The sequence below is a fragment of the Dipteris shenzhenensis genome, chromosome 11, assembly GCF_047967505.1.
Source record: "Dipteris shenzhenensis isolate YYH24624 ecotype China chromosome 11, Dip_SZ_1.0, whole genome shotgun sequence".
In the NCBI taxonomy this organism is placed as follows: Eukaryota; Viridiplantae; Streptophyta; class Polypodiopsida; order Gleicheniales; family Dipteridaceae; genus Dipteris; species Dipteris shenzhenensis.
In genome coordinates, this window is record NC_141606.1 from 22724962 (window position 1) to 22751499 (window position 26538).

General features: G+C 42.7%; 1 protein-coding gene across 1 annotated transcript; it reads left to right on the forward strand.

Moving 5' to 3' along the window:
• Window positions 1–23140: 23140 nt before the first annotated feature.
• On the forward strand, window positions 23141–25906 carry LOC147896776 (pentatricopeptide repeat-containing protein At4g25270, chloroplastic-like). The gene is made up of 3 exons (XM_087382061.1): window positions 23141–23541; window positions 23683–23759; window positions 23850–25906. The coding sequence occupies exons 1-3, from the start codon at window positions 23322–23324 to the stop codon at window positions 25458–25460; spliced, it is 1908 nt and encodes a 635-aa protein (XP_087238187.1). The 5' UTR covers window positions 23141–23321; the 3' UTR covers window positions 25461–25906.
• Window positions 25907–26538: the final 632 nt, after the last annotated feature.

Genomic DNA, 26538 nt, shown 5'->3' on the forward strand with positions numbered 1-26538 from the left:
TTTTATTTGTTCTGGAGTGTGTGCACATGTTCTGAAATAGTTAAGTGCCTCTATGAATTTGTTGTTGTTCTATCGCATTGGTTGTTTCAGCTCGTAACATTTTGGTTTTGTAGCCAGTATGTGTTTGCTATTGTTTCGAGTGTATCTTCTTCTTTTTTGAATACCCAACTATCTCTTACTGGTTTTTCTTGGTACAAGTCGCCTGAACAAATGACATCGACGCCATCGAAGTATTCCGTGTGGTTTCTTTTGAATGTACGCATGTGAAGGTCTGCAAAATTCAATGTTTTTCTACCGACTAGTGAAATCTCATCAAATACAACAAGTTGTACTTTTCTTTGGCCAAGCTTATTAGGTTCTTTGTTTGCAATGGTAAATGAAGTGCAGAGTGAATAGTGAGGCCGTTTATGTTGTATGCCACTTTTCCTGTGTAGGCTAACATCATAACATGTATCAAATTGTAATCTATGTTTTGTATCGTCTGATTGTAATGTCACAATAAGCCTTGAACTATGAGTATCAAAAGATATGTTTTCCCTATTCCAACTCCGCTTGTTAGAAACATGTGTATTTTCTCATCTGGTTTTATTTGTTTTTGTATCATAATGTCATCGAGAACAGGTGTCTTTGTTCAAATTTTAACAATCGAATCATTTTGAAGTACTCATCATTCAGCATGAGAATTTGTTTTTTAAAAGGGATTATAAATTTGTTGTTCAATGTTTTCTGATGTCTCACTTTTAAGTCCAATGTGATATCGTATTTGGGGAAGCTGTGGTCTTGCGATGTGGCATCTTCAATTTCTGTGTCTTCCTGCTTGTTGATTGAAAATCTATCGCATGCATTTGTTTCGTGATCGTTGTCATCGTCTTTTGTGTATAAAGCTTTATTTTCTATAATTGTTTGATATCGAGCATTTCCAAGATCCATGTGTTAATAATTCTTGTTCTTCATCGTCTTTAAAAGGAAAGTACAATAGTAACTATTCATGATAGTAGTTCTCTAGATCTTTTGTTGCATTGAACTTGACGAATCTCATGATTTTTTTTTTTCCTTTTTTTGATGGTGACTCTTTTTTTATCGTATTCCGCGACAAATGTTGCAGGGGAGTTGTTGCAGTTGATGTTTCCTTTTAAGAATAAAGCTCTATTTTGTTGATGGTTTGTTTTTATGAAGGAAAATTCTCTTGTTGTTCTGTGTAATGGTAATGGTAAAGACAGAGTAATGAAAAATGCCAATTGCGCACTCATTTGCTGCACATGCAAAAATGTGTTGCCCATTGCTCGCACTCTATCGTGTGTGCTACTGTCATTTTCTATGCAAGCTTTCATTGTCTCTCGAAGACTTGTTGTTATTGTGTTATCCATTTTTTTCATGTATGAAGTGCAATATGTTGTAGCTGAGTATGGATCGATAATGTACTATATGTCCATGTTTGATTGCCACAAAAAACTTATTTCATGATTGAAAGCATTTGTGAAAATGTCTTTCGGATGTCTTTTTAAGAACAGTGTTGTTTTCGAAATTGATGACTGTAGTGCTAGTATATATGTTGAAATGTCAATTCCAATATCGACTATCCATTCAGCAAATGTCATTTGTGTGTCGTGTTCTATACAATCTATACTTGTAGAAATAAATTGATATATTTGTTTGTAAATATGAATCATGCTTTGCGATAGAGGTTCCAATATCATTGTTTCGTATAGTGGAGGCTTCAAATAGTGAAATTTGCAGTTGTTGCTCTTGTTTTTTTTGCAAGTGAATGTGTGTTTATGTGTTTGTATGTCTTTAATGTTTGTTGGTAGTAGGCTCCTATCGCATGTAATGTATTTGTCACAATAAAAGTGATAATTTCCCCATCCTCATGAATACCATATATAGGCCCATGTTGCATCCATAAAATTCCATGTTCATGCTGGCTTCCTCTGCTTTGGAACTTTGTAACAAAAAGTAGTCCATGACATTTCCAAGTAAACGTTTGTCTTTCATTATCAAATTTAGGATTTTTTGTAGTTTATGTGTGTAATATCTTGCACATATCGTTGGGTTATCTCTTATTTGTTCTCTTACTATGGTGTTTGAGTCCTTGTCTTTCTATTGAGTTTTGTTGTTAGGTGAGTACTTTTCTCATAGACATCTTGTCAAAGGTTCCCACAATCTTTCTGCACATGATAGCGTCATAAAAAAAGTCGGGCATCCCAATTGTCTCATGATTGCAAATGCATCTTTCTTGAGTTTCTCTTTGTAGTCTGGCGAAGTCCGCAAATTCTCGAAGTCCCTATACCCTATTCTAGATTTTAAAATAGCGTCAATGTTTGTGTCATTCATAACATCCTTTGCATATATTGTTTTATTTTGTACTTCTCCTTTGTGCAAACGAACCCAAACTGATTGCATGACCTTATTGATTAAAACTTTGATCGATTTGAAAAATAAATTTGGTATATTTTGTGAGAAATGCAAAGATGTGTGTGTTAATTCCCATTTTGCTATGTCTTGGTATGTTAGCTTTGTGTTTCCAATTTGCCTTTCACGGCCGAAAAACAATGTTGGAAAGTTTAGTTCTTCACTATGTTTGTCCTTAAACAAACCTAATGGAGTATTGTCTTCACAAGGAGCCACGCATCTAACATCCGTTTTGTAGTCCATGACTTGTTCAGCTGTAATAAGATTATGTATCAATGTGTCTATGCAGTTGTCGTCATTTTCCTTAGCATCAACCTCGTAATTGGTATTATCTTCTCCCGCTGACTGATTGCCATGCATTATTTGTTGCAAATGTTCATTCCATTTGTCGTTTATTTCAACATTGTTGGCTTTGTAAAGTGGTGTTCGAATAAGGGTATTCAGTGCGCACATTAGGACATTCAAACAAACTTTTTCGAGTAGATATGTACTCTTATATTGCCAAGCATTATGGATGATTCATCATTCATGAATCATGGCAAGATATGCTGTACTTTGCTTGTATTGGATACAACAACATTAACAATGCTACCCTGAGCACCATACTATCCACCATGTGATAGTTCCCTGATTTTCTAGGGGCAACCAATCACTCCTCAATGTGTCGTTTAGAATTGTTATAGTAGGTGTTGTCGGATTTCATTGAATTTGGGTGGGAAGAAAATACTTTGGCAATGTGTTTACAGGTATGGCTTTCTTACATTCTATGTAAATGCGTTTCTTTTTTGTGCAAAATGGTATTTTATGCTGTCTTTTGGCCATTATCCAAGCATGTGTATCTTCTTTAAGATATACAGTTTGTTTCTTAAATAGCAAACGCTCGCAAGACATTCATGCATGTGCTGGAGTATCTTGAATATATGCACGTACATAGTTTGTAGGACTCTCAAATATTTCTGAGTACTTCACGGCTGTTATGCAATCATTTCTTAGAGATGCACACTTTCTTTTCCTGGTTGTTGAGTTGTCTATAACAGTCGGGGTTGTCATTGTCTGTATTGTTTCTAGAGGACAGTGATGTTGCCTGATTTTGTTGTTGTGATCACTGTTTTGAGTTGTGGGTTCTTTTCTTGTTGTTTGGATTGTAGCATTGTCTCTTTTTTTTAAGTTTGAGATTTTATGTCTAGTAGTATCGGCACGTATTGTAGTCAATGGATACTTTTCACGTAAGATGTGCACTCTCTTTTGTTGAGTTGTAGTTGTTTGTTTTAATAATTTCTTCCAAACTAAGTACCATGGCTTTCGTCTAGCGCATGCTCTTCTTTTTTTTTGGTTACATCGTGCCTATGTACGTAAACATTTCAGGATCTTTTATTATAAGTTGCACTTCTTTTGTTTGTTTTGGAAGCTTCGTAGGTGCTAAATTATCATGTTTAACTTCATCATTAGTATGATACATTTTCAATTCGAAACCGAAAGTGTCGAGTAGAACATGTTGCAAGAATAGGTCGTCAACACAATAGTAATGATGGTCATGTAGAAATCCTTGAAAGTATTCTTCAGTGGTCTTGATGTGTAAGTAAAGTTGTTTAAAGAGGCTTGATTTAAAGAATCGTAGCCCCCTCGTGCGCAAATGTAGTTGCCTGCCGATTTGCATCCTTCAAAGTAAACTATTTTCTTCAATGCTACGGGCATTATGTGAGTGCAATATGTAAGACATGGATGTAAATACACATTTTTTTTGTGGATAGAGGTTGTAGAAAGAGTCGTCAATGTGAATTTCTTTCAAGGAAATCCAGTTGCTTGTTTGTGAGTGTGCACTTTCCATAGTGAGAGGTGTACAGGAAGTTCGTATGTAGAATGATGGTGTCTCGAACTTGATCGTATTTGTGTTGGGATGTCTTTTGGAATCACTCAACGAATGTGTGTGAGATAATTTGGAAAGTGACAAAATATGAAGAGGGGAGAGGAGAAGCTGGAACCGTGAAAGGAGGTTGCCCATCCATTGTAGGCAGTGTAGAAGATGCTTTGCAGGAGGCTAGGTACGTCAGTTGGAGTCCCCTGTCGATAGCGCAGCTTGAGGAGACTGCGGGTTCAGGGCACCGATTGCCATGAGCACGGAGGCGGCTCCCAATGGCTGACTGTTGAAGGCCTTGTGTAGAAGGCATCGTAGAAGAGGCTGCTGACTAGTGAGCAGTCCGTGAAGGAGCACTGGCTTTTTTTGGAGCTGCACTATGAGAGCTAATGGCAGCCATTCGGGGCTATTGGGGTGTGACTATGGAGCAAAAGGCTCATGTGCAAGGAGCTTTCGGTGGGCTGCGTTGGCCTTCGATGGAGCCATCGGTGGGCTGTAGCATCCAGGTGTAGCTCAAATGGAAGAGCGCTCGCTTTGCATGCAGGGCATCTTGTCGTTTAGAGAAGCAGGGGCTGCTCGGGCACCGTGTTGGAGAGGGCAGAGTTGTGCTTGCTAGTGCACGGAGCGGCTGTTAAAGATGATGCAACTTTGAAGTGCTGCAGTTGTCATCTAGCTGGATATGTTGAAGCCTTAAGTGAAGCCCAGTATTGGAACAGAGTCGATTGGGAGCTGTTGGAACGTAGCTAGAGCTCGATGAAGTAGAACTCTTTCCCTTCATCGTTTCAAGTATTTTTATTGCATACAGAATAGTTGGTTATTCTAATATAATCACCAACATTCAATATTTTGACAAAATCCGCATAGTAGACCTCGCCTATTGCGAGGGTGATGCATCCATTTCCGTCTCTATTAGTAAGGTCTAGCTTTAAGCTTTTGGGGTAGCCGATGTTTTGTAAAGTCCATGTGCCATACTTGTTAAGAACTCTCCCTTTGAATATTCCATTTCTAACATATAAGTCTATTTCATCAATTGATAAAGGCCTATCAATCGGAGAATACTCAATGTATGTACTTGCTTCGTCCAATGATTCTAAGCATAGATATTGGGATATCTCTCATCCTTTGCGGCCTTAAACTTCATTCTCTTATCGTCTCTCCCATCAACATTCGAAAAGTAGCACTTAATAAAACATTTATCAATGGTTATGATGGTGCTGGACGATTCTACATCAGCATCATAGCCACTAGCACCCTCATGCTGGACGAAAGAGTTGTTCGCCTCTATAAACAACCAATGTTTTAAAACTCATTACAAAGCAAATACTACAAATCTAGCTTATAAACCACTCATTATGAAAGCACTACTTCTATATCTAATCTGGAAAATGAGATTTTAAATTACTTCTTGCAAGATAAATTTAAAAAGGTAAAACTCAAAGACGATTTTTTTTTTCAGGATATACATTTGAAGCCTCTTCTACTATAAGATGGTAATAGGAAAAAAATATTAAGATATTTAAAAATTATTATGGCGACACGTTTTTGTAAAACAAAGCTTAGATTTTATTACTTTTAGTGCTAGATACAACATGTATAATGTGTATCACTTACCTTAAAAGTGATATGTGTAAACTACAACACTCATCTTGAGAATGATACGTATAACATTATGTATACAGTGCATTATCTAGCTTGAAAGTGCTAACCGTACAAGTGCATGTGTGTACTTATGAACTCCAAAAAACCTAAAGCCCTTGCGGTTTCATAGTACGAGGGCTTCATTGTACTCTTATTCTTGGATTTCTTATACTTGACAACCTTTCTCTTTTGTGCCCTCTTTCTAGTGTTATGGATCTCAAGTTCGAAGATCCATCGGAAGATGCGGTCTCTGGAGACATTTTTGGAAGCAACTGCTAAAGTTTGACGCTTTGCTTTCAGATCCTAAGTTCTTAAGATGGTGTATGGATAGTGCAACAGCGCAACGACAACTTGAAAAAAAGCAACTACATGACAGTACAAAATATTAACAAATCATACATAAAATACCTCGCGTAGTCTAAGCGAACAAGCCATCCTATGTAGGTTATATTTTCCATATGAAATTTAAGAATATGAAAGCATGATTTATCGTTTAGAACGAGTACCGACGAGCAACGTGCAATCAATTCAACATTCGGATGAACAAAATTAGGTATGCATGCATTCGTAACATACAAACCAATCTCTCGTGAATCTGAAATATAAAACACTTGCGTTATAATCTAGCGCTGGAAGAATATTCTTTGAAAAAAAACCTACTGATAAATTATGTATGCTATCTTCGGCACGTCTTGCAACTGCTTCGGGATAGAAAAGAGGGTACAAGCATGTACACTAGCGGCTGCTCGTTGCTAAAGCCACCCCAAAAACAGGAAAACCTAACTAGAATAAATATCCTTTATATTATTCTGAAACCCACTCTTTACAACCAAGTTGTGAAAGCCAGTTTGTATACCTTCATTTTTTTTTTTGCGCAAAAAGTAGTGCTAGTTATATTACTTGAAAGCGAGAGTACAAGAGGGCCTAAAGGCCAGCGGGCTGCAATCACAAAATGGATACACCCCGAGGAGCCAAAATGCTAATTACAAGCCTCTCAGGACATAATCATCGGAGAGTGGACAAACAGCCACGATGGGGGGGCGTAATGCCACTGAAGACTTTGAGCAGAGTGCTGAAAGAACATCTCCCGGTGGTCCCAATCGCGAAGGAAGCGCCGTCTCTTTTCCTTCCCTGCCCGAGACTCCCCCTGAATCTGATCCCACTGACCCTTGAGCGTGTGAATGATCGTGCTCCAAATGTCTGCTAGGGTCTGGGTAGCAGAAGAAGCCTGATCTCCTACAGTCTGCGCGCATCTGAAAGTCTAAATATGCCAGCCTGCAATGCTCCCTATGATCTCCCAAACTGGGTGCCGAGTCATCGCTCCTGCATCTGTCTCTGTCAGATGCCAAGGGAAGCTGTCCATGTATGCCCAGGTGGCCTGCATGATGAAGAAGACTGGATCCTGCCTAGAGAACTCATAAGCCAAGTGATGTCCCATCTCGGTGCTGCACCAGCAAACAGCTCCCTAAGTGATCGGTCCTAGCTCGGGTGCAGCCCTCGCTAAGATCCCCATGACTCCCTTCCAAACTGTCTGCGCATGCGAGCAGCTCCAAAGGCAGTGCTTCAAGGACTCCTCCTGAAAACACATCTGGCAGTGCCCCATCTGCCTCAACCAGCTACCAACTGGTAGCCCCTTGTGTGCCACCATCCAAAGAAAGTAAGAGATCTTCCTCGGCCGCCAGCTTGCCCAAAGAGTCTTCCAGAATGTGCGAAGAAAGACCAGAGATATCCCTTGGGCATACCAAGTATGTGCCTGTGTGGGTAGCCCGCGCTGGAGAGCCCCAAGAGCACGCCTACCAGTACGCGCACTGTAAGAGAAGGAGGAGGTAGGGTTCTCTGAGGTCTCCAATGGTGGCCAGCGCCACTCCCCTGAGTCCCACTCCACCTCTGTCAAGAAACGGCCCTCCCATATCTAGAGTCTCCAGTCCTGGTCCTGCATAATCAGGGGGTACATGCCACGTTTTCCCTTGCAGCGCTATGATGCGAAGGCGCTGCCACGGAAGCTGGGGGTCGATCACGGCCTCTCTGCTCTGGAGGCGGCTATCATCGACGACGGAGAAGAAGTGGATCGAGGAGTCCGAGAAAAGGCCTACAACCACCAAAGGAATGCCCCGGGGTGTGAACTGTCCTAACCACCTCTCATCTCCGGGAAAGAGCTGTCTGGTGGCCATGGGAATCCTCCAACCTACAGGAATGGCAGCATCGATCTCCGCTCGTCGAGCCTGGATCCCACGTGCCGTACCTACTGCTGCTGCCAGGGTCTCTCTCCAAGCTGGCGACCTGTATCATCTGTCACCTGGCTGCTCCAGATCAGGGGCTATCTGTCTATCTCCTCTTAGTAGCTAGGGGGAACCTGGGAGAGGCTGTGTCGCAACTTCCTCCAGACCGAGACGAGGCTACGCAAGAAGGGGGAACGGGACTGAGTCAATGGGGCAGAAGTGAAGATCCACCGGATAGATGGCTGCCAATCACCCCTCTCTGGGGGGTACACGCGCTGAGACCATGCTGAAGCAAGAGCTTCCATGTCTGCCCTCCTGGGGTCAGACCGCGGATGACTAACTTGCCAAGTAGTGCCTGACTCTGCAGTTCTGGATCTATGATGCCAAGGCCGCCCTCTGTCTGGGGGAGAATGACCGTCTGCCAGGCAACCCGGGCTCTGGTGGTGCCGGAACCCTCTGAGCCAGACCAAAGGAAGTTCCGCACCAGTCTCCTCAACTAGGCTACACATGATCTCGAGAAACACCAGCAAGAAGCCACATACCAAGCGGTGGCAAGAAGGACCTGGTTGACCACAAGGGCCCTGCCTACCAAGGATAGCCGAGCCGTGCTCCAGAAGGCTAGCTTCCGTCGTATGGAGGCTAGGACCGGTAAGAACTGCTGAGCCGGCGTGATGTCCAAGCCTACCTGGAATCCCAGGTAACGTGTCGTCTGTCCTCTAGGGATCCAGCGAAACCCCAGGAAAATGCCCCACTGTGAGCTATAGCTCCCGGATCCGTAAGAAAACCAACTGACTTATGCCAATTGATTTTCGCCCCAGCGGCTAGGCAAAAAACCTCTAAGGACAGTCTCACTCGCTCCAGTGACTCGATATCATCCTACACATATAGGGTTGTGTCGTCTGCATACTCGGAGTCCAGAAGTTCTGCATCGTCTCGGTTTGTATACCTTTATTCTGAAAGCCGGGCTACATCTTGACATTTCATTAATCTACATGACACTCTTAAAGTAGTACAGAATACAAGGCAACAGGCAGATTTGAAAGACTTCGGAAAGAGTCCAAAATCTCTAAAAAGGGCTACATAAGAAAGAAAAAGCATGTCCAATAAAAGGATTTGCTCCGGTATATGCAGAATGGGTACCGGCAAGAGTGACTACTGCAGAGAACACGAGAAGGGCTTTGACAATAAAACTTTGAAGTGTCTAGAATATTAAGTATTCCAAAACTATGTGTGCGGTCCATGAATGTAGGAAAAGTCAAAGGCACACATATAATCAACCTATACAAGTTTGAAGAACAAAGAAGCATAAAATACAATATTCAATAAATAATTCTAAGTACATGATCATAAGGTCCATGCCTCCGAATCAAAGCCACTGTGAGCAGATTCACAGCAACATTGTCCAACATTAAAGTTGGTATTTGGACAGCACGTTGGCTAAAACAACAAATGTGTTCTCATATAATCAACATAAACAATCTTAAAGGAGATACATGGCTCCAAATGAATGCCACTGTGGAAAGATAAACATCAATATTGTCCAACATTAGCGCAGTCATTTCAGCAGGAGACACGCAGACACATGACTATCACATACGGTTGGTTGTAACAGCAGATGGCTGCCACATGGCCAGTAATGTGGTCATGAAGATTATTGTTCGACCAAATGGTGGGCAGAACACAACAGAAAAAGAGAAGTTGATTGGAAATCCCCTTCACTTAAGAGATGAGCATCTTCTGCGATACTGTAAATGCCATCCATAAACGGTTCCCAAGAAGAATCACATTCAAAAGAACTACTGTAGGATCCATCAGAAGAAATGTAATCTTCTGCCTCTTGGCAATCCTCCTCTTGGGGATTAGTCTGACACTTGCAGAATCTGGATCGCCTGTAGGACATACTTCCCTATGGAGTATATCATTATTACTTGAGACATCTCACCCTTGCTCTCCAACAGTTTCTGCTCCAAAGAGCGAGGCAGATGTAAGAGTCACTCCGTATTGCTGGAGTAACAGGACACCATATTTTGGTCACTCCAGGCTTGTTAACCCAGAGACCCTACTTCACAAGTCTCTCAGCAAAGTTGATCAAAGTGTTGCTTGAAAAGGAGCTCTGTTCAGACACCATACTTTTTACATCAATGCATGCTTCTGTCAATACATTCAGTGGACAAAAAACAAAATCCTCTTGGGAGCTTGCAGACCTCTTTGTCAGACGTGCACCAATGAATCTCTCAGATGTGCTCGAAGTCTCATCTACTTTGTAGCCATCAAGTTTTGGCTCCTGGCCTGGTAAAACTGTGACATCTACTGAAATAACTGTGTCCATGTCTTGGGAGTTGCTATTGGAACTGGTGTGATCAAGCAATGTTGACAACGTGTCTCCAAGGGGGATTTTGACAAATCCAATCATCAGTGCAGCATGCAGCTCTCCTTCTATGCTGCTTGTGACACTTTGGTGCTGGCACGTAACAGTACAAAATTGTCTGTCAAAACTGCATCTACACTTCGATATTAAGGGAGACACATTTAAGTGCTTCTTTAGTCAAAGAATCAGGATGCCAGATTATTCTGGTGGCTGAATCTGCTGGAATCATCATACAAGTAAGACTCATTCTCTTCTTTTGTAGATCATGGCCATTACTTATTTTACATTTGGAGGTTCAATCCACTACACTATCCACAGGTGTTCTATCTATCAGGCCAGCTCCTAAGCTTGCCAAGGACTTCATGGACCCAAGCTGATATCTCCACATGTATGCCATTCAATGGGCTTCTAATTTCTTAACCAACCATGTAACATGCTCGTGCCACGTGGACTAATAACAGTCAGACTACTGATTTTAGAAATACCTGAAGGTGATATTGATTTGGACATGAGTTTGCCATTTCCCCATTCTTGCAGCTTTCCCTTTACTTCCTTGATCAAAACTTCCCGCTCAAGAGCTAATTATGACATTTTTCATCGAAGCTGCAATTACAAACGACCACATTTCAGCCAAAGAACTCAGCCCTTCCTGTGTGGCTAAGGAATGACTGCAAGCCTTTGCAGTTTTGAGGCTGATGTAAAAGAACTCACATGGTTCCTGCCCAACAAGGGGAAGATGTGAGATGACTATCTAGGCAGCCCTTGTCCCTGCATATGCAGACAAGCAGACTTAATCTCAAGGCATTTGGACCTACACCAAATCAGAAATCTACTATGCCTCCCCCCTGCAAAAACACAAGGCTGCAAGAGAAGGTGGGAGAAGGGGGGGGCACTGGCTAGCTGGTGCCAAAAAACAGGGCTGTAATACTTGAAAAGGACACGTCAGAACTTAACAGCTTTGGAGCAGCTGGTAAATAGTCCACAGGGGACTGAAAATTGAGGAATGAGAGGGTTCTTATTTGTTTACTAGGCTCTAATGAAACTCTAATCCACTAAGTGCTGCAGAGAGAGAAAAAGCAAGGACAGTGCCAACAGAAGAATGCACATGAACGGAGAAACAAGAACAGAGCCCAACTCTAGATCTCATCCACTGATGACATGTGCGGTAGGCAAGAAATGGCTCCGAATTAAGGCTCTGAATTAGAGGCCCGAAATTGCACACACATCCATACATAAGATTCAAAAAAGGCTACGAATTAAGACCCCCAATAGGATACACATGAGGCTCCGAAATGGACACATTGATATATAAGGCTCTTCAAGGCGAATTTATTATGGACAAAAAAGACTCTGAATCACGGCCCCGAATTCCATAAACATCAAAGCCCAAATTGTGTACATATGGATACAGGCCCTGAACTGCATACATAGGAGGCCGCGAATTGCATACACATCAATACAACAGAAGTGTACATTGCACGAAGGGGAGCCAGATCATTGAGAAAACTTTTCTACAATTAATATTAAACAACTATTTCTTTGTTCACCATAAAGTGTTCCATTAAATATACAATTACAACTCTGCAGTATTACAAAGCACTGGGAACGTGTAGTTGTTCGATTCCATTTGTGATATTATGATGTGCTTCACATCTACAACAACATGAAGCCCTTCAATCGCATCTCTACGCTGTCTAATCTAAGCACCAGCTACCGTACTAAAATAATATGTTTCGTAGTATGCGCTGCATAAGTAAGACCTGCAGCCAATAAACACTCTTGTAATTGGCTACTATGATGACACATACCCATAAACTTTATTGGTGGATAATCTGAATATTGGGCCTTCCAGAGTCTCTCTTCCAACAATTTCGGAAGACAAGACAAACGTTGCAAACAAACATGCATTGACGACGCAAACTAATTGGACTGACTTCCATTAACAAACAATTATAATTGGACAGATAAAATAAAACACTTGGCGCGTGTCACCACAATGTAAATATCCTAAGTCAAAGTAAATATCCTAAGTCAAAGTACAGTTGACCATTTATTTGATCATAATTAAAGAGTTTTATATGTGTTAATTATGGTCAAAGAATTCTTTTAATGGTCAAAGGATTGACTACGGTCAAAGATACTTGACTCTAGTCAAGTAAACCTGACTTCGGTCGGGGAGACTTGGTTTATTACCAAGAGGGTTAACTGCGGTTAACCAGAGAACCACAGAGCTGACTACGGTCAGAGAGTGTTGACTTCACTCAACCAGACTTGGCATGCGCCAAGAGGGTTAACACCGGTTAACCAAGATGTGCCAACTTCGGTTGGAGAGACTTGGCTATAATTAAGGCGCCTCGACCCTTGATCAAAGCTCCTTAATTATAATCAAGAGTGTTGACTCCGGTCAACCAGAGAATAAAGATATATTTTTATATTTGTTAGGTGTGCACATGTGTTCAGTGGGGACGCCCACCGTGACTAGAATTAGTCCACAGTGTGTTATTTGCATGCAAAGCGCTAACAATTAATGGGTGCCATGGTGGTGCGCTTTAATTAATTATTGCAGGTTCTAGGAAGAGTAATTTTCCTAAGCACTACGGGAGCCTAACAAGCATCTAGAAGGCGGTTCGTGTGACCAAGTGCTTTGAAGACTCCAAAGTGGCCCTTAGTGGCATGTAATAGGACTTAATCTAGATTTTAGACAAGTGGCATGTAATAGGACTTAATCTAGATTTTAGACAAGTGGCATGTTGCCAATTTGAAATGAGCTTGAAGCTCTTGTAATGAATGATTCACGTTTTGGATTTTTTGGGAATGTATCAGACAGCTCTACGCTGAACTCTTGTAACAGATTCTCTTCAAGGAATAAAATACCTTCGAGGGGTCCAGCCCGACATGTTGTCCTGCGCCCTAGTGTCTCTATTGAGAGAGGGAGAGAGGGAGAGCAAATGAGAGTGTCTATGCTGTCTTTTACGAGAGCTGGTGAATTGCATAGAGCAAATGAGAGTGTTTATGCTGTCTTTTACGAGAGCTGGTGAATTGCATTGGTATCAGAGCCAAGGCTCATAGCCTTCTCAGGCTGTGATGATCCAACAAGAGAGTAAAGATTCGACGTTGATTTCGAAGAAAGGATGGCGTTGGCCCAAGAGGTGGCAGCTGGAAGGTTTGGGGGCTTCAAGTGTGAAGGGACAGAAATGCTTACTTCGAAGCCTATGAATGCACGAAAGCCCCTAAGTCCAGATTGATCAGTTGCGTGAAGGAATTGCCTTATACACGAGTGTACATCTAACGAAATAGAAAGGATGCCTGACAGCGCACATCTGACGGCGCACATCTGATGGCAAAAGAAACGGCGAAGGGGTATTAGGGAATAATATTTCCGTTGAACGGCAAATGGGTATCAGGGAGGTCACTAGATGGCATGCCCAAAGGAGTTCACGGAAGTTTTCGATGTCCTTGTGAAGGCACAGAACAATGATCGGGCGCAGGCGTGGCACTCTGCACAGGCACGTTGACGCGATGGTGCAACGACAGACGTGACCCTAGAAAAGTTTCTTTTTCGTCGTTGATCATCTGCGCTGCACACAGAAGGCTCCAGCGAGGCGCGACGCGCGATGGTCTCTGAGTCGCGATGCTTTCGACGGAAATTCTTGCCAAGGTTTGGAGAAGTTTGCAAAGCTGACATGGCGCAGGACACGTGGCACTTATGTGGCAGCCAGCAAGTCCAGCTGACGTGGCATCCACACGTGCAGTAGATGATGTGGCACTGACACGTGGTAGACAGCGCACTAGATGACGTGGCACTGACACGTGGCAGCCAGCCTAGCAAGCCAGTGGCTAAGTTAACCCTGGTATAGTTAATCCTGGTTGGTTGACTAGTGGTTAGTGAAACCCTGGTTAAGTTAACTACAGCTAGTTAACTCTGGTTAGTTGAACCAGTATCTAGTTAGCTCAACTTTAGTCCAGTTAATCTGGCCTAACCAGACCAGTTTGGTTGGTGTAACCAGTCCAGTTAATCTAGTTGCAGACTAACCAGACCAGAACCAGTCAGTCTGGTTAGAGTAACCAGTCAGTTACTTCATCTGGTTACTGTTCACCCAAAAAAAAAAAAGACAGTTGCAGAGACTGCATCTGCTAGCAGATTTCACCTGCCTGTCAGACTTTTACTATCAAAAAAGCAGCAAAAAAGCAGAGAAAATAGAGAAAGCAGACTTTTACTGTCAAAAAAGCAGCAGAAAAGCAGAGAAAAGCATAGAAAACAAAGATTTGCAGAAAAAGAGTATGCATGCCTTTGAGCAATGAAAAGAGGGAAAAACATATGCTTTTTGAAGCCATCTGCAGCAGCCAGAAAAAGCGCAATATAGTTGTTGATGCTTTGGCAACTGTGTGGGTATATGCCTTGAATTGACAACCAGTACTCGCATAGATTGTGAATGTAAGACACCTCTTGTTGAGGTAAATTTTCTCTTTGAAAAGCGAAGGCAACGTGCATCAGTTGCATACACAGTGTGTGTGCGAGAAATTTGCAGATCTCAGATGAGTTGTAAGAAGATGGCTCAATCACCTATCCAGTGGGATTCACAAGATAGGGATGCGCATCCAAATCAGAGAAGTGTGCAACAAACTCAGCAAGAATTTGAGCAGATGGTACGCACTCGTATACAAGAGATGGAAAATCTCAGAAAGGATCCAAGGGCTCAGCATTTGTTTCAAGCAGAAGCTATGCCTAATGCAGTATATGACGTGCCAATGCCAAAGGCACACTCTCGTGTACAACCAGAGAAAGAGAGATCTCATAGGGGACGGTCTCATAGCAGGAAGAGATCGAGGTACCATCACCGATCTCCTAGTCCATCACCGTCTACCCCAAGTTCGACTTCTGTATCTTCTTCTTCTTTATCAGATAAACCATCCAGGAAAAGAAGGAAACACAAGAAGTCTAGGAAGAGAAAGTCTTCCAGAGAGACCAAGGAATTCAAAGAGGGAGGTAAATCTGTCAAGTTTATGACCTACAATGGACAGTATGGTCATACAGGCAAAGTATTGCAGTTCATCAAGCAGTTTGATGCTGCATTCTACACAGAAAAGTTTTCAGAATCCTCCAAGTTAAGAATGGTCAGTTTGCACTTGACAGCGACAGCTAGTGCATGGTGGAGTGCACAGACCATAGATGGGTCAGCCCCAAAGAAGTGGAAGGACTTCAAGAAAGCCTTCTACCAACAGTTTATGCCTAAACAGTTTAGAGACCATGTTCTTCAAGATTGGGACAGTTTGCACATGGATGCAGGAGATACAGTGGATGTGTACAACCAAAAGTTTTGGGATGCTTATTTGCAGGTTGCACCTTTCAAAAAGATCTCCAAAGGAACCCAAATGAGAAAATATAGAGCAGGTCTCACTCCAAGAATCCAAGCAGTAGTGAATGCTTTGGGGGCAAAGAACATTCAAGACCTTATGCATTCAGCTTCAGTAGCTAGTCTTGTGCCGTTACAAGATCCATCCACGGTACTATCCTTGCATGCAGGACGTGCTGAAAGAAAGAAAACTGATTTTTCAAGATTAGAAAAGAAAGAGTACCCCAAGGTTGAAAAGAAAGGGTTTCAGCCTCAGAAGCCGAGGAGTACTCAGTTTTCAAAGGCTTATAAAGGCAAATCTCCATTCACCCCTGAACAGATAGCTGAATTTCGTAGAGATGGGAAATGCTTCAAGTGCGGTAAAGAGGGGCATGTGGTTGCCCAACTTCGAAGGGAAAAGAGGCAGAGAAGCCACGAGGACTGCAAAAGCCAATGGCAGGAGGAATTCCTGACATACTGGGTCATGTTTCAAACCCAAAAGAACGAGAATTGCTGCTATCATGGGGCAAAGTCAGAGACCAGCAAGCGTTAATTTTATTTGATCCAGGGGCTACTAATAATTTCATATCAGAGGACCTAGCCCTGAGGCTGGGAATAAAGACGGAGGAGTTGGGCAGAGCTTTGGATGCCGATCAGATGTTCTGTGGGAATCTTGTGCCAGTCACTCCCTTGATAGGGAAGCTCCGTCTTCATGTACAGAGTTATGTGGATCAGGAAGACTTCTTCATTTCTCCACTGAAACATCATGATGTAGTCTTGGGAATGCCTTGGTTTCATCACAAGGCAGTGAAGTTGACTCTTCCTGAAAGAGTGCTGGAGTTTGTGCATAGGGGGAAAAATCAGCGTTTAGTTGCCAGGAATAAAGGGGACACTATCCCCATTGTACCTGATGTTACATGTGGTAAAGCAATAAAGTCTGCAATTTCTGCATACATGGTTTTTGTAAAAGAAAAAGAGAATGATATGCATGCTGAAATGAATGATGCAGACAAAGATAAGTTTCAGCTTCTTGTAAACTTTAAAGATTGCTTTTCTGATGCTTTGCCAGGGGAGTTATCCCCAGAGAGACCAGAAGATCATCAGATAGAGTTAATGCCTGGTAGTGAGCCACCAAACAGACCACCTTATAGAGTCAGTGCGACTCAGAGAGAGGAGATTATGGCTCAGGTACAAGACTTGCTGTCCAAAGGGTTGATTCAGCCCAGCTCGTCTCCTTTTTGTTCCCCTGTACTGCTAGTATAGAAGAAAGATGGTTCATTTCGTATGTGCGTCGATTACCGTGCACTGAACAAAATGACCATCAAGAATAGATTCCCTATTCCGCGCATTGATGATGTGCTAGATCAGTTAAATGGAGCTTCAGTTTTTAGCAGGATAGACTTAAAGAGTGGCTATCACCAAGTGAGGATACAGCCTCAGGATGTGCACAAGACAGCATTCCGCACTACATTCGGGTTGTATGAATACTTAGTGATGCCTTTTGGGTTAACAAATGCTCCAGCCACATTCAACAGAATGATGGATCACATCTTTCGAAAGTACAAGCATTTCACGGGTACTTTCTTTGATGATATCCTTGTCTTTTCAAAGACAGAGGAAGAGCACAGGGAACATCTTGCTATAGTGTTTCAAGAGCTGAGAAATCATCGGCTCTATGCAAACAGCAAGAAAAGTGAATTCTTCTTGGAAGAAATCCATTATCTGGGGCATATAATATCCAAGAATGGGATACAGATGTATCCAGCAAAGATCCGTGCCATTCTGGCCAGAGCTGAAAACTGTGCATGAAGTTTGAAGTTTCCTAGGCCTGTGTTCTTACTACAGAAGGTTTATCAGACATTTTGCTGATATCGCAGCTCCATTACATGACCTTACTAAGAAAAATGCAGCCTTCACATGGGGAATATCACAGAAGAAAGCATTCAATACAATTAAGGAGAAGTTGACTACAGAGCCTATTCTTGTAGTCCCGGATCTTTATCAATCTTTTGATGTTGATTGCGATGCTTGTGGAGAATGTGTTGGGGCTGCATTGCATCAGAATGGTCATGTAGTGGCCTATGAAAGTAGGAGACTTCGGGATGCAGAGAGATATCTAGGAATCTATGAGAAAGAGTTATTGGTTGTAATTCATGCCATCCATACATGGAAGCACTATCTTTTGGGTGCAGATTAAGACAGATCACCAAAGTTTGAGATACTTTTTGACTCAGACCAAGCTTTCCGAGAAGCATATGAAATGGGCAAACATGCTGTCAATGTATCATTTTCAGATTGTCCATACCCCAGGAATTCGGAACAGAGTGGCAGATGCCTTGTCCCGAAGACCCCAGGTCAATAATGTGACTATTGCTTATCATCAGGACTTGGAAGGCATGAGGGAGCAATATGTTAGTGATGCGGATTTTGGTGAGATTTTACAGCAAATGCAAGAGGGGCAATCCACCAGTCACTATTCCCTGAAAGATGGGTATCTAATGAAAGATGATTACCTATGCATCACCCAGGAGATGAGGAAAAAGATTTTGGAGGAATGCCATGCACCTCCCTACGCTGGACACAGAGGAATTACAGCAACCACTTTAGCACTAGAGAGGTATTTCTTTTGGCCAGGGATGCGGAAAGATATACATCAGTAACTTATGCCTCTTCCCGTGCCTTACGCACCATGGGAAAGTATTACAATGGACTTTATTTTTTATTTGCCAAGATCAAAGTCAGGGAATGATGGGATTTGGACTATCATTGATAGATTCAACAAGCAAGCTCATTTCATTCCGGTTTGCAAAACCATAAAGGCAGATCATATGGCTAAGCTTTTCATGGCACAAATCTTTAAGCATCATGGTATGCCTAAGTCCATTGTTAGTGATCGAGATCGCAGAATGACCAGTCTATTCTGGAGAGCTTTATTTGATAACATGGGGACGAATCTGAATTTTTCTTCTTCTTTCCATCCCCAGACAGATGGTCAAAGTGAAGTAGCAAATTCTACAGTTTTGGATATGCTGAAATGCTACGTGGGTGACCAAAGTTTAGACTGGGAAAAGTACCTACCATTGGTAGAGTTTGCTTACAATAATACAGTACATAGCTCTACAGGGAAAACCCCTTTTGAGGTCATATATGGGAAGGTGATTTTGCCACCTATATTGAGGACCAAAGATGAAATATTTGCAGCTAATCAGTTTGTGAGACACCTCCAGACAGCTCACAGCCAAGTCCGGATAGCAATCAAAAGGTCTCAAGAGAAACATAAAAGAGCTGCAGATAAGCATAGGAGACAGTTAGATCTCAAGGAAGGGGATTGGGTAATTTTGAAGTTTGAAAAAGCTAGGCTCCGCAAGCTTAATGTATGCAAAGTTATCTCCCAGATACTATGGCCCTTCAAGGTTACAAAAAGAATAAATGAGGTTGCATACAGGTTAGCATTGCCAGAGCATTGGAGGATTCACAATGCATTCCATGTGAGTCTTCTAAAGAAATTCCAGGGACCAGAGCCTACAGAACCAGTATTAGAGGAGCCACCAGAAGTGGATGAGCTGGAGGAGGTCCTTCAACCAGAGCAAATTGTGTACCATACTGTACGCAAAGGCCCTCAGGGTAAGGAGTTTTACAGGTATCTTGTAAAATTTAAGAACTATACGGCATTAGATGCCAAGTGGATGGACGAAGACATGTTATCCGATCATCCACAGCTTTTGGATGTTTACAAGGAAGCTTTTCAGTTGAGGTCAACTGAATAGAAGCCGAGGGGATGTCACCACAATGTAAATATCCTAAGTCAAAGTACAGTTGACCATTTATTTGATCATAATTAAAGAGTTTTATATGTGTTAATTATGGTCAAAGAATTCTTTTAATGGTCAAAAGATTGACTACAGTCAAAGATACTTGACTCTAGTCAAGTAAACCTGACTTCGATTGGGGAGACTTGGTTTATTACCAAGAGGGTTAACTGTGGTTAACCAGAGAGCCACAGAGCTGACTACGGTCAGAGAGTGTTGACTTCGCTCAACAAGACTTGGCATGCACCAAGAGGGTTAACACCGGTTAACCAAGATGTGCCAACTTCGGTTGGAGAGACTTGGCTATAATTAAGGCGCCTCGACCCTTGGTCAAAGCTCCTTAATTATAATCAAGAGTGTTGACTTCGGTCAACCAGAGAATAAATATATATTTTTATATTTGTTAGGTGTGCACATGTGTTCAGTGGGGACGCCCACCGTGACTAGAATTAGTCCACGCCATAGCCAGGAGCTTGATTGTCGAGTGGTTTTTCGTATGTTTCTCCCTCCCTGGTGGACCATTTCACTTCAAATCTGGACAGGGGCTAGCTCATGTTGTTGTGCAAGCGTGGCTCAAAGGAATTTCGAAATGGCTACTCCAGCAAGTCGTATTGCATGAAATAGCATCAGGAAGAAGGCGGCTGTTGCGCGGGTCTGTGGGCATGTTATTTGCATGCAAAGCGCTAACAATTAATGGGTGCCATGGTGGTGCGCTTTAATTAATTGTTGCAGGTATTAGGAAGAGTTATTTTCCTAAGCACTACGGGAGCCTAACAAGCATCTAGAAGGCAGTTCGTGTGACCAAGTGCTTTGAAGACTCCAGAGTGGCCCTTAGTGGCATGTAATAGGACTTAGTCTAAATTTTAGACAAGTGGCATGTTGCCAATTTGAAATGAGCTTGAAGCTCTTGTAATGAATGATTCACGTTTTTTGGGAATGTATCAGATAGCTCTACGCTGAACTCTTGTAACATATTCTCTTCAAAGAATAAAATACCTTCGGGGGGTCCAGCCTGACATGTTGTCCTGGGCCCTAGTGTCTCTGTTGAGAGAGGGAGAGCAAATGAGAGTGTCTATGCTGTCTTTTACGAGAGCTGGTGAATTGCAGCACGTCATAAAATAAAATATCAAATTCATCAACACACATTGCCTAAAAGGACTTACTACGACAAAACGGCTTCCATGTCTTTATTTTGAAAACCAATGATGATCATAAAAACAGAAACAGTTGCATTCACAGCCCATTTGCTACCCGAAAACAAAAAATCGAAGCTCAGCTTGTCCCTCTCCAGACACGTGTATACTGCGCCACTTAGAACAATCAAAATGTAACTATAACAACTTGCTTTAACAAATCGAATTTCAAATTCACAACTCTATTTGTAGAGAATAGCACAGAGAATGGGAAAGGCTTTGTGAATAGCGATAGAGGCATTAGAACTGTATAAAATTGCTCAAGCAGACATGGAGGTGGCACAGAAGGTCGTACAAAATGAGGCCCACCTGAGAATCTTTGGCCAAATGCTTCTGTGCTTCAGAATGGAATAGACGTGGAAATCTCAAAGATAGTTGAACAAAATTCTTTGTCTGATGGCCAAAAGTGTAGAGAGAAACGAAAGGATGAGCACATCCAAAGGCAAAGTAGGCATGCTGAACTGGTCTTCTCAAATGATCAGAACTTGGGATACACAGTCAATGGAATGCCAGCATGACACGAATCATCAGCAAAAAAATTTAACTTTCACATGAAATACAGTTCTCAGAGCAGGGGGGCAAACCAGAAAAAAACAACTTTGACAGGGGGCCAAAGATTTTGACAGGAGAGTCGTTCAAAAGGGACCTAACCTCTTCGGAACACACTAGTAGGCTTGACTCAAATGTCAAACAAGTAAGCTTTTGAACGGCTAGTAAACTGTTCAAGGTCGGCTTACCACAATCTAGTCATAGTAAAACACCTAGCGCAAACAGCGTTGTCGTCAATAGTGCTAAAATCGGGCAACCATCGGAGAAAGCTAATCTGTCAGCTGGCTTAATATATATTCCCACCACGTACAACAGTTCCATTGTAAGAAACCAAACGGTTACGGAAGAACAAGCCAGCCAAGGGTCGATTACTTCAAAACCTTAGCTTTTGGCAGCTTTCCTTCTCTCCGAAAAACGACGAACACCAAATTCCAAGCCTCTAGCATGATACATTTGAATGCAATATCCACGAGAAACCGGATCCATGACGAAATACCTTGCACGTAGTCAGACATATCAACTTCGGAAACACTTGCCATAATGAACCAACACTTTGGTTTCAACCTTCACAACTTTCAAATTCTAACAAATGTATACTGAACGCTGCAAACTTGGAGCTCACAAAGGAAGTGATACGAACAGTAGTTATGCTGTTAGGCTACTACCATACATCGTTTTATAAGCAATCTGTAATGAGCGAATTCCGAAAACTGCATCTGCTAAAATAATCGACATTCGACACTCTTCTACAACCGACTACACTCATGCAACAACAATTGACGTTCGACACTCTTCTACAATCGACTCCACACCCATACAACGTTGGAAGGCTCTTTTAATATACCCTTGATAACCCTCATGCAACAACGTGTTGCATGACTGGTTCCATAGGGCAGCCCGCATATGCAGGCGGACGAACAGGACAACCACTAAACCATTGAGATCCTTCTCCTGCGAAACTAGGTGCTCCACGAATACCTTTGCACAATCGCAAGGGATAAGACTTGGTGAAGTCCACTGCGAGCACAACCGACAGGACGAAATGTCCAGGTGCTCCACGAATAGCTTTGCGAGTAGCAGGAGCACAAAAGAGTACAAGCAAGAGGAGGAAACGCAATAGAGTGGCAGCCCGAGAAAAAAGCAAAGCACCAAAGCAGCAAGGCTAAGGAGAGAAAACCCTAAACTAACACTAACTATTAACAAAACCTTAAATTCCAACTGCATCACTAACCACAACCTAACCCTAAAATTAACTAACATGGTCAACTTGACCAACGACACATAAGCCCGCTGTTATCCCAACCCAACCCCGAAAAACCAAACCTTCCCTAAGACCCTTGCAGGGCCAAAAAACTAACTCACTCACCCATGGTCCAATGAGGGCAATAGAACTTGAACGCAGGCAACCAGGTCTCTGGTAGGCAGACACCCTACTGCTGCTCCGCCAAGTAACCTTATTTTAAAAACAAAACAAATACATGTGCTGGGCAGTCTTGAATGGGTGCATCCTTTCTCATCATGGGTTTTAAAAAATTGAATGGGCACCCTCTTTTACACACTGCCCAACGGCGGTTTTATAATTTGCCAGACCCTAAGCATACTCCCTAAGCATACTTGAAGGGTGGAGCTTGGCTAGGGTATCTGATTGCGCAAGACTGGAAGGTTTGGTCATGGTTGGGCGGTGTATGGCCGCCCGTTGTCTGCCTAATCGTTGGCCTCTTTCCACGCAGCCCAAATGCGTGTACCTGGGCAGTGTGCATGTGGGATGCCCATTGTTAAGAAACTTGTTTTGTTTTGTTTTGAGAGCCGGCTTTCCTGCGTTGGGCTTGCACCCACCGGACATCTCATGAAGAACTCTTTTCCCCCCACCTGCCAGTGTTCTCTCACACTGTGCTCACAGCATTCCTGGCCATGGTGATCGCCATCTATACTCACAGCATTCCTGGTCATGGTGATCGCCATCTATACAGCAGGATGTCACGCGTCTGAGGCGACCTCAACGAAACTATGGAGTCCCATGGTCCTTGAGTTGCGCCCGGAGTCTTTTCGTAGCGCACATCCTCACTTCCACTGGTTGGCAGCTCATCTCCACACACAATCAAGCCCTTACCCTCCCATAGCTGCCCCCAGGGACCGTGGAGCCATGCTGGAGGAACGCTCGCGTCCAGGTACTGCCGTATTTTTGCAACGGTCGGAATTGGGGGAATCCGGCTGAGACAAGTGTTTAGATCGATTGGGGAAAGAGTGTTTTTCTGGCGACACCCACTTCTCGCAATTGGTTTTCGTTGTGGTCATGAATGCGTTTTCAGGTAGGTCAGGGGCCGAGCGTTTATGGAGGGAATACTTCGGGGATCCCTCGCAGTGGTGGGACAACCGAGAGAGCAAAGTAAGTATGCGGAGAGTCTGAATTGAATGATTTGCACCTGTAAAGCTGTGGATTGACTAGTTTGATGAGTCTCGTTAATCTTAACAACAGACAAACCCAAGATCTCCAGATTTCAAGCATAAGATTACCAAGGAGCTGCTATGGATAGACGACATATACAATCCAGGTTGGGTCAAAGACATGCTCGAGGAAAGGGCCAAAAGATCCATTCGCCAGGCCCAAGACCGTTGCTGGGTGCAGGAGTATGGCAAGGTAGCAAAGGCAAATGCATCCAAAGCACAAGAACTGCGCGAGAAGAGTGGCTGGGAAAACCTAAGCTTAGAGGAGGCACTCACGTCTGTGGAACAGCTGCCCCAGCTGCCTCCTGTTGAGAACCTTAGTTACATTTTGCATAAATGCAGAACATTGAACAACCCAGTGTATACCAAGCGCTTGTATGCCTACATGTGCAAGAGTGGGCTGGAAGATCATAGATTTTTTGGGAACTACCTCGTCCCAATGTTGGTCCAAATTGGAAGCATATGGGATGCTCAGCAGGTTTTTAATAAGTTGGTCAATCGGAATGTGTACTCTTGGACTTCTCTCATCTCAGGTTATATTGAATGTGGGAGATCACAGCATGCCCTGAACCTCTACGATAAAATGCAAGAGGATTATGTCCATCCTAATAGATATACTTTTGTGGCCGTACTGAAAGCTTGTGCTAGGCTGAAAGATGCAGAAAGAGGTCGAAAAATACACGCCAAGATTGCCAGGATGTGGCTGGAGAGAGATTATTTTGTTGGCAACACTTTGGTGGATATGTATGCCAAATGTGGCTTGCTTGCAGAAGCACAGGAGGCGTTTGATAAGCTGCCAATTCGAGACATTGTCTCATGGACTGCACTAATGACAGGATATGCCGAGCATGGGCTTAGTAAGGACATACTGAACTGTCTTGACCAGATGCAACTGGAGGGTCCCTCTCCAGATGCTGTCACATTTGTTTGCAGTTTAAACGCTTGTGGCAGCGTAGGAGCCATAGACAAGGGCCGAGAATTACATGCCGAGATTGCCAGAAGAGGACTGCAAATAAATATTTTTGTTGGCAACACTTTGGTGGATATGTATGCCCAATGTGCCTCACTTGCAGAAGCACGGGACACGTTTGACAAGCTGCCAATTCGAGACGTAGTCTCGTGGAGTGCGCTTATGGCAGGATATGCCCAGGTTGGAGAAAGTGGAATTGTTTTCCATATGCTGGAGGGAATGAGAGGAGAAGGGGTAAAGCCAAATCGGATCACGTTCTCTATTGTGCTTACTGTTTGCTGTCACACGGGTCTAGTAAATAAGGGCCAGAAGTTCTTTGAGGACATGAGTAAAGACTATGGCATCATTCCAAATATAAAGCATCACACTAGCATGGTTGATCTCCTTGGCCGTGCTGGCCAATTAGACGAGGCGGTAACAATGGTTAAGAAGTCACCTGTCCATCCTAATATTGTGACTTGGCTTACAGTGTTGGGTGCTTGTCGAAAGTGGGGTAATGTGAAGCTTGGCAGACTGGCCTTTGAACATGCAGTGCAACTGGATGAAAAGGAAGCTGCGGCTTATATTTTGATGTCTAACATCTATGCCGATGCTCACATGCAGAAGGAAGAGGAGGAGGTCGAGGCAATGAGACTGAAAATTCAAATAACAAACACAGAAGCCAGGACATAGTTGGACTGATATCGAGGGTATTATGTAGTATTTTTATTTGCAAAATTAAAAGGTCCGTCCCTCAAAATGAGGAAGGGTATGTCTCCCGAGATGCATTGCGTGTCCCAAGTCATCCATTGGTCCAAAGAAAGTTGGGTTATGTGAAACAGTGGAGCTGGCTATTGTGTGTCAAAATTAGTCCAGTCGTGTTGTCAAGAATCTCTGGGTTTGTGAGGACTGTCATGCTGATATTAAATAGACCAGAGGACTATTCTTGTCAGAGATGCAAACTGCTTTCATGTCTTCAAGAGATGAAGGTGAGCCTTTGGGGCCTATTGGGGAAACTAATGCATCTACAGATCAGGTGTCTCTCATATTCATATATTGCGTATAGTGAGTTGCCTTTTCAAGGTGATGAATCGTTGCCAAAATGTTGGTGATGTGAATTTTGAATCTGCAGTATTGTCTTAAGGTCCAAAATATAGTCTACAACTTTTTGGTGATCTTTGTGGATGTGGACAGTAGGATCCACATTCAGTTTAGTTTAATTTGCATGAATCATGATTCTGCTATTGGAGTTTTGCATATATAGATATATACGATGGATGCCTTTTAGAACTATTTCCATATATATATCTACAATGAATTTGTACGAATGGATATACTCTAGTCTCACTCTTAAGTCTCACAAAGGTGTGTGTGTGTGTGTTTCACCCCCCAAAAAAAGAAAGTGTGTTATGTGTGTGCGTACGTAGGTGTGTACTGTAGAATTTTGAATCTGCAGTATTGTCTTAAGGTCCAAAATATAGTCTACAACTTTTTGGTGATCTTTGTGGATGTGGACAGTAGGATCCACATTCAGTTTAGTTTAATTTGCATGAATCATGATTCTGCTATTGGAGTTTTGCATATATAGATATATATGATGGATGCCTTTTAGAACTATTTCCATATATATATCTATAATGAATTTGTACGAATGGATATACTCTAGTCTCACTCTTAAGTCTCACAAAGGTGTGTGTGTGTGTGTTTCACCCCCCCAAAAAAGAAAGTGTGTTATGTGTGTGAGTACGTAGGTGTGTACACACACTCTTTT

Bases quoted from the DNA above. Each gene is read 5' to 3' on its own strand.
- LOC147896776 (XM_087382061.1), top strand. From the start codon at position 23,322: ATGGTGATCGCCATCTATACAGCAGGATGTCACGCGTCTGAGGCGACC. The intron at 23,542-23,682 runs GTACTGCCGTAT...ATGCGTTTTCAG, and splicing joins GGAGGAACGCTCGCGTCCAG to GTAGGTCAGGGGCCGAGCGT. The intron at 23,760-23,849 runs GTAAGTATGCGG...TCTTAACAACAG, and splicing joins GGGACAACCGAGAGAGCAAA to ACAAACCCAAGATCTCCAGA.